At 36.9% G+C, this 7,787-nt stretch overlaps 1 protein-coding gene across 1 annotated transcript; it reads left to right on the top strand.

The window, feature by feature from the left end:
• The first annotated feature begins 767 nt into the window (after positions 1-767).
• Positions 768-7,573, top strand: LOC102578443 (mitogen-activated protein kinase kinase kinase YODA). The gene is made up of 11 exons (XM_006350901.2): positions 768-1,356; positions 2,386-2,700; positions 2,883-2,970; positions 3,130-3,192; positions 3,371-3,531; positions 3,616-3,691; positions 4,105-4,164; positions 4,258-4,365; positions 4,471-4,707; positions 6,749-6,870; positions 6,971-7,573. Exons 1-11 carry the CDS (start codon positions 1,007-1,009, stop codon positions 7,233-7,235), a joined length of 1,845 nt encoding a protein of 614 aa, XP_006350963.1. The 5' UTR covers positions 768-1,006; the 3' UTR covers positions 7,236-7,573.
• Positions 7,574-7,787: the final 214 nt, after the last annotated feature.

The raw sequence follows: 7,787 nt of genomic DNA, 5'->3' as shown, positions 1-7,787 counted from the left end.
CAAGTACCTTCCTCATTTAACAAATAAGTCAATATTAACGTTATCAAAACAAAATTGTTTATTAGATCAAATTGAATTCTTTGCACTATCATATGTTAAGTAGATATTATCTTTCCTATCATTCTAATGTTGAAACCTATACCATAATTTGAGAACGGGTAGTTGATATATTCATTGTAGCAATGTAAAATTTACAGAATTTTCACTTTCTTTCATTATTATATCACACTAAAGTATTTGTTCAAGCAAAATTATATCTTCATCACTTGAAATGTGATCCTCTTCTGAACTTTTATCTTTTTTGTTAGATACTTTACATCAGATTACGTGATAGTCATATTCAGTATTTGTTTTTATCGGTGAATAACAAGATTAAGAGATTATTTCCATAATTTTTAATATCAAATTAGGAATATACTTTGGTAATCAAGTTAATACTAGTAATCTAGTAAATATCTATCAAATTTTCAAATAAGTAAGGACTATTTATAACGAGTATCTTCCTCATTTAACATTAGCAGAACAAAATCGTATTCATTAGATCAAATTCTCTGCACCGTCCTATATCATCTTTCATATCTAAACCTATACTATTATTCCAGAAAGAATAACTGATATATCCATAATACAAAATTCTTCGTAAAAGATAATCCTCTTCTATATAAACATGAGATACTTTGTTCATCGAAGCATAACAAAAACAAATTTGTAGAGGAAGGAACAAAAGAGATATAGTAGATATATTAGGGGGTGCAAAGCGCAAAACACGTACAACCAACTTGGCAGGCCCCTGCTCCCTTCTATCTATCTACCTTCCTATTTCCTTCTCAAAGTTTTCTTCGTCAGCTACGTCGATACATCCCCCCTTTCACCTAAAAGAAAAAAATAATCTTAGAAAACCCAAATTAATTCTCTTTTTTGTGACTGTAGCATACCAAGAATCTACAGATTTCACTCATTATTGACTTAGTTGGGTTGATCACTGAATTAGCTCAGAGAAAAAAAAATGCCTGCTTGGTGGGGGAAAAAATCCACCAAGAACAAAGACCCACAAGTTAAAGAGAAAGAAAGGGAAAAGTATGTGAAACCCAGAAGTTTTGATGAGTTACTTAGTAGAAATTCACCAAGAACCAGTAAAGATTTTAGTGGTTCTGGTTCTGGGTTTTCTGGGTTTGATTCAGGTTCTTCTTTGGAGAAAGCTCATCCTTTACCTATGCCTTCTGTTTCTTCACTGGGAAATGATCATGGGGTTGTTTTGGGATGTGGGTCGGTTTCAGTTTCGAGTACTAGCTCATCTGGGTCATCTGATGGTGGTGGTGCTGTGAATACTGATCAAGCTCAGTTGGATACTTTCAGGTTGGTGTTGTTTGATTTTTGATGAAAAAGTTTCTTTCTTTGTAGGATTTGATGTTTGATTTTGTTCATTTTTTGGGATTTGTGAGGTTTTGTTATGGTTATTGGTGTTGGTTGACTTTGAATTGACTTGTTTTGGGTTGTTGTAAAAATTAGATCTTTTGTTAATTGGATTGGATTGTGATCCATAAGTTGAATGTATGTTGATTAGCTAGAAAGGCTATATTGGTTCAGTTGTTGCACCTGGATAAAAGGAACTTTTTTGTGTTAAAAAAAGTTTTTACCAGTGGAAGGCGGCAGGTATCTCGTGGAATTTGTGAGCCCCGGACGCCACACTTGTTGTGGGTTGTTATTCAAAAATAGATTTTTTGTTGATTGGATTGGATTGTGATCCACAAATTGAATGTGTATTGATAAGCTAGAGAGGCTTTATTGGTGCAGCTATTGCACCTGGATTAAAGGTTTTTTTTTTTTGTGTTAAAAAGTTGTTAGTTGGCACTTGTTGCCGGTGGAAGGTGGCTGGTATCCCGTGGAATTAGGGTTTGTGCGCACAAGCTGGCCGGTACATCATGGTTATAAAAAAAATAAAAAATTCCAACTTTTGTTTTATTCCTTCAATTAGTTTATAGTTTTGTTTCTCCAAGTAGCTCTTGGTGGATTATACATATTGAATCGAAAATCTGATTAAGGAGTCTGTGAATCACCTGTTCTGTTTCTTTTTACTTCGCATTTTGGGTAAATTTCGGTTTACCCGAAATGCTAAACCTGAGAGATTTATGTAAGTTCTTGATTTTGCACTTGTTTCTATTGTTCTGTGTGGTCTAGTTCAATTACTGATCTTTCAGGAGGCTCAATTAGGAAACTCAGAGAAAATTCTTTATATATGGTAGAATTGCACGGTACATAGTGTTACCTTCCTTCTTTTTTTTTTTTCACGGAATACACAAGATGCATGAGTTACAAGTACTTCTTTTAAATGTAATTCATCCATTGTTCTATCCTAACTGTGGGGACACTTCTGCTTGTTGCCAGAGGACTTGGAGATAATAGGTTGAGCCCACTGTCACGAAGCCCAGTTCGTTCCAGAGGGACAACTACCACGTCATCACCTTTACATCCTCGGTTTTCGAGTTTAAATCTGGACTCTCCAACGGGCAAGTTGGATGATGTAAGGAGTGAATGTCATCAGCTGCCCCTTCCACCCGGTTCTCCACCCAGTCCTTCTACTTTGCCAAACCCAAGACCTTGTGTTGTGGCTGAAGGCGCAACCATTAATATTTCAAAATGGAAAAAAGGCAAGCTCCTAGGAAGAGGCACATTTGGTCATGTGTATCTTGGATTCAACAGGTTTGTGAGCCTTCCAGCTTTTTTTTAATCAATGACGTTTGGGTTCTAACTAGGTTCAGGAGCATCATGGCTTTAGTATAGGTCATCTTATGCTCATTTTGGTTCATGGAAGACCGTGCGGCAAATAGTTCACGGTGGACATAGTTACATAGTGATTAACTGGCAGTTTTCAATATGAACAGGGAGAATGGACAAATGTGTGCGATAAAAGAAGTCAAGGTGGTTTCAGATGATCAAACATCCAAAGAGTGTCTTAAGCAACTGAATCAGGTCTCTTTTATTACTCTTTCAGTATATTTCTGTTCATTATTAATTTATCTCCTTTCAAAGTCTGTGATAAACTTCGTTCTGTAATCTTGGGTCTTTCTTCTGATATCTCCCCTTTTCAATTTTGCATTCGATACCTGACTGATTTCATCTTATGTACAGGAAATCATTTTACTCAGTAACTTGACACATCCAAATATTGTTCGATATCATGGAAGTGAACTGGTATGACTAGATTCTTTAGTTGGATGTGCATAATTATATATATCGTTCTGATATTTACACAACTTAGGCAATTATGTTGATTATATTAATTTGTTCTTCTGTAGTCTAGTTGCTCTGTAGAACAGAAATATAATCTTCTCATTTGGTTCACAACTGTTGCCTTTTAATTATTCCTCAGGATGAAGAAACTCTATCAGTTTACTTGGAGTACGTTTCTGGGGGTTCTATACATAAACTGTTGCAGGAATATGGACCTTTTAGGGAGCCAGTTATACAAAACTACACAAGACAGATCCTTTCTGGCCTTTCCTTTTTACATGCTAGGAATACAGTTCACAGGTGTGTGTCTTTATGATTCGAGTACTTGTGACTCAGCTATTCTGCGGACACTGCTAGATTCAAATGCCAATTATTTCTTTTCAGGGATATAAAAGGAGCCAATATACTAGTAGATCCTAATGGTGAAATCAAGCTAGCTGATTTTGGCATGGCAAAGCATGTAAGTAGCAGCACAATCATTAAAGTTATTTCTTTACCACTTTTTACTGAAAGGTGCCATAGAACTAATTCCAATACTTTGCCTTCGACTTTATTTGCGCACAAGAATAGCGGGAATCTGATTGACTGTTGTTGTACGTTATACTTGCTAATAAAATTGAAAAACTCTAAACTTGTCATTTTGGTACTTTTGTTTGTGGATTTTATTTTAGTTATTTGGATGAATGAATTTAGCCCTTCTTATAGAACCAACAGATGTGGTAGCCAAGCAAAAGATGAAGTTCTCATTTCTGTTTTTGTTTTTGTGTTTTGGTTCTCTTAAAATGCTGTTAAAAGAAAAGGCGTATGAATTCTTTAGAACAGTTTCTTTCAGCAATTGATCCATGCATTAACATTTATATTACCTTGGAGCAGATAACTTCGTGCGCGTCAGTGCTCTCTTTCAAAGGAAGTCCTTATTGGATGGCTCCTGAGGTATGCCTCCCTCCCGTTTCTGCATACCCTCTCGTCACTGTCCGACACTATTAGCAAAGACTTATCGTTATTCCATTTCTCTGATATTATCAGGTGGTGATGAATACAAGCGGCTACGGCCTTGCAGTGGATATTTGGAGTTTGGGATGTACAATTCTTGAAATGGCAACTTCAAAGCCACCTTGGAGCCAGTATGAAGGGGTAAGATGTTGGAATATTTGATAAATGGATTTACCAATCATCTCTACTGAGGCCATCATCAAAGAACTCAAACCTAAGTGTCTTTGATTGCCCTCTATGCAACAGGTTGCCGCCATATTTAAAATTGGAAACAGCAAAGACTTTCCTGAAATTCCAGAACACCTTTCTAATGATGCAAAAAGCTTTATAAGGTCATGCTTGCAGCGGGAGCCGTCCACACGACCTACAGCTTCTAAACTACTAGAGCACCCTTTTGTTAAAAACCAAAGTACAGCAAAAGTTGCTCATGTCGGTGTAACCAAAGAATCATATCCTCGTTCCTTTGATGGAAGCCGGACACCGGTAAAGATTTTGAGATTTTTCATTTGTCTGGTGGAGTCTTTTACTTTTTTTTCCTTTGGCAAAATTTATAATGAATTGTCTTGGAAAAAGTGAAATTACTCTCTGAACAAACTAGAAATCACTGAGTTCGAAATTTGAGTAAACTTCAAGAAAGGAACTTAATAAATAGCAAGAGATGGAGAAGTGCGTAAGTGTAAGTTATCCTTTCTAGAGAGATGTGGCACCTTTCTTCCACTTGTCTGTCACTAGGGACTTACCAATTCTTATTAATAACCGTGAAATCGGATTAAATGTTGATTTGGAATTCATTAAACTATAGCTAATTGCTTTCTGATTTCAAGTCATTTTTGTGGATCAGTATCTGCAATTTGATCTTAATAAAGCTGCATACATGTGTCCATCCCGAATGCGCTAGTCAAATCAGATCCATCTTGTAAAAGTCCAAAGTGGGCCTTACAAAGGACCATTAGTTTGTAGCTTTTGTGTTTAGAGAATGTAGCTCTCTGAAATTATGATCTGGTGGTTCATGTAACACGGTCAATGAGGATTCATACAGCTGACCCCAACTTGTTCGGGACTGAGATGTAGTTGGTGTTGTTGTAGTTAAATAGTCAACTGACATCAAGGAGGACTTTCTCAGTGAATTTTATAAATTAAGCTAGATCATGATTAACAATTAAAAAGTTGTAGAAATTATAACAGAAATGATATCCGAGTAGAAGATACCAGCTGAGTCTTAATGGGGTATATGGCCTTTTCGCAATCTTACTCTATTCCGTACCGTATCCATACTAGTCGTTGTAGAATTTTTCCTGTAGTTTCTTATCCTTAGATTTCTGTTACTATCTACCGTCTCTTGTACTATTTTGTTGTAGTTGTTGTTCTTTTTTTCGGAATGATTTGCCATGCTTTTGTAGTATCTTGTCATGATTTCTTCACTTCCGATTATTTATTTTTCGATCTATTTTTCCTTGAGCCGAGGGTTTATCGGAAACGACCTCTCTACCTTACACTCCACCCTCCCCAGATCCCACTTTTGGGATTACCCTGGTTATGTTGTTGTTGTACCCTATTTTGTACCCTGTCACATTAATTCCCAAAATTTTAAACCTTATCCACCCTTGATAAGGAGAACCGTAAGGAATCAAAACCGTATATACATGAAACAATGATTTTACTAACACAAGTCCTAATATATGACTAACTGATGTTACTTGGTAATCAAAACCGTATATACATGTTCCTTGTAAGTCTCTAACTTAGAGCAATTATAAGAAGAGATGGAATATAACCTTGTGAGCTATGTTTACAACTTTTACCCAATAATTATGTGTAATATTTCTTAAATATTAGTATGAGCTAATTGACAGTTTATCCAATCAATCTAGCCTTTTTCTACCTTTGGACTGTGTGCTCTAGTTTGTGTTTCACTCTTCAATGTTAAATCAACTACCAGCCTAATCACTATTGGGTTAACATACACCCTACCGGATGCTGGTAGGCCATTTTCTATTCCAGTTCGCAGCTTGTCTAACCACTTGCTGACCCCTACTATTGCCAACTGAATATCTTCAGATGTTATAGGCTTATATCTACAGTTCATGAAAGACTAGTTCTCCTGAGCAACATTTTGTGCAAAGGAATTCGCCTAGGTAATAGAATCACGCTCCCATTATACAGAAATAGCTCTTGAAGATGCTTAATGCAACAGCACATGGTTTTGTTTACTTGACTTAACATGGACAAACACGAAAATGTGCAAATTAGCTGATCAAACCAAATACTCATCTGAACCTTTGCCCAATCAAATCCAACATCAGCAAAAATTATTAAAAACAACTTTTATGAGAATGGGACGGGTAGAAAAGCTTATAGCAACAATACTTGGGTAGTTTACCCATCCATGTTGTAACACCACGAAGGACGTGGAGGCACTTGGGATAAAGATTTTTGAAACTGATCATTTATGCTTTCCATTTGCCTTTAAGTGGTTTTGGTATATATCCCTCTGAAAGTCTCTTTTCAATTTGCTTTTTTACAGCCAGTGTTGGAGCTGCATCCCGGTGGAAGAAATATTTCTCCTGGAAGGAATATTTCCCCCGCTGAAGGAAACTATGCATCCCATCCGGTGATCACAGTCTCTAGACCATTGATCTGCACAAGGTGATAACCATTTGTACCTTAATGTATCTACTTTTTAGTCTGTTTTCTACTCATGCTGGAGGACAGATGTATCTAACTGTTCTTTTCTTGACATCCACAGGGAAAGTGTAAAAGCCATAGCATCTTTACCAGTATCCCCCACGTCTAGCCCATTAAGACAGTATGAACCTGCCCGTAAAAGCTGTTATCTTTCTCCTCCTCACCCATCTTATGGCATCGGGGGCCAGAGTGGATACGAGGCAAATGATTACTCTATGTTTCAAGCAAGGCCCAGCACAAGAACCACACTTGAGCCATGGCTTGAAATCCCTCAATTTAGAGCTCAGACACCATCTAGATCCCCCAGAACAAGACCCATTCTTTAGTAACATGTGATGTATGAGGTGAAAGTTTTCTTTTCTTGCATTGCACCACGCGTGGTCGGTCCCCTTCTATGAAAAGAATTGCAGAAACTATGTCTCCTTCTAAGCGATTCGTTTCTGTTTGATGGGTGCATCATCATCAAGAGAAAGTTTGGGTGACCAGGGGTTTGGTTGCATGATGGAGGGAATTGCATTTTCTTGAATATAAGATCTGTAAAATGTACTTCATTCTCAATGTAAATGCAAGATGATCACTTGATTAAGTCGTTTCATAGCGCTCTTATAGTAGACTTAGCTATGAATATTCACGAAGAAATGAATACTGGGTTTCTCTTGCATTATCAATCACCTAGCAAGCCTTCCATTTGGTAGGTAAAATTGCCAAAGCATATCATTGGAATTGACTTAAAAGGAAGGAAATCGAAGTGTATTGGCACCGTCTTGTGCAAGGCAACCATAGTTGGCCTTCTATCGTCTTTTATTTGGTAGACTTGGTAAAAAGGCTAGACTTTTTTGGATTCAAGGGAACATGAAAGAAAGGAAAATAATGTGTTT

Source organism: Solanum tuberosum, unplaced genomic scaffold (assembly GCF_000226075.1).
Source record: "Solanum tuberosum cultivar DM 1-3 516 R44 unplaced genomic scaffold, SolTub_3.0 scf00131, whole genome shotgun sequence".
NCBI classification, from domain to species: domain Eukaryota; kingdom Viridiplantae; phylum Streptophyta; class Magnoliopsida; order Solanales; family Solanaceae; genus Solanum; species Solanum tuberosum.
The sequence above is the reverse complement of the archived record's forward strand: the minus strand, read 5'-3'. Positions and strand labels throughout refer to the sequence as shown.

What these genes read in the sequence shown, in the direction of transcription:
- LOC102578443 (XM_006350901.2), top strand. Translation starts at nt 1,007, where the DNA reads ATGCCTGCTTGGTGGGGGAAAAAATCCACCAAGAACAAAGACCCACAA. An exon ending in GCTCAGTTGGATACTTTCAG is followed by an intron (nt 1,357 to 2,385) that starts GTTGGTGTTGTT and finishes GCTTGTTGCCAG; the next exon opens with AGGACTTGGAGATAATAGGT. An exon ending in GATATCATGGAAGTGAACTG is followed by an intron (nt 3,193 to 3,370) that starts GTATGACTAGAT and finishes ATTATTCCTCAG; the next exon opens with GATGAAGAAACTCTATCAGT.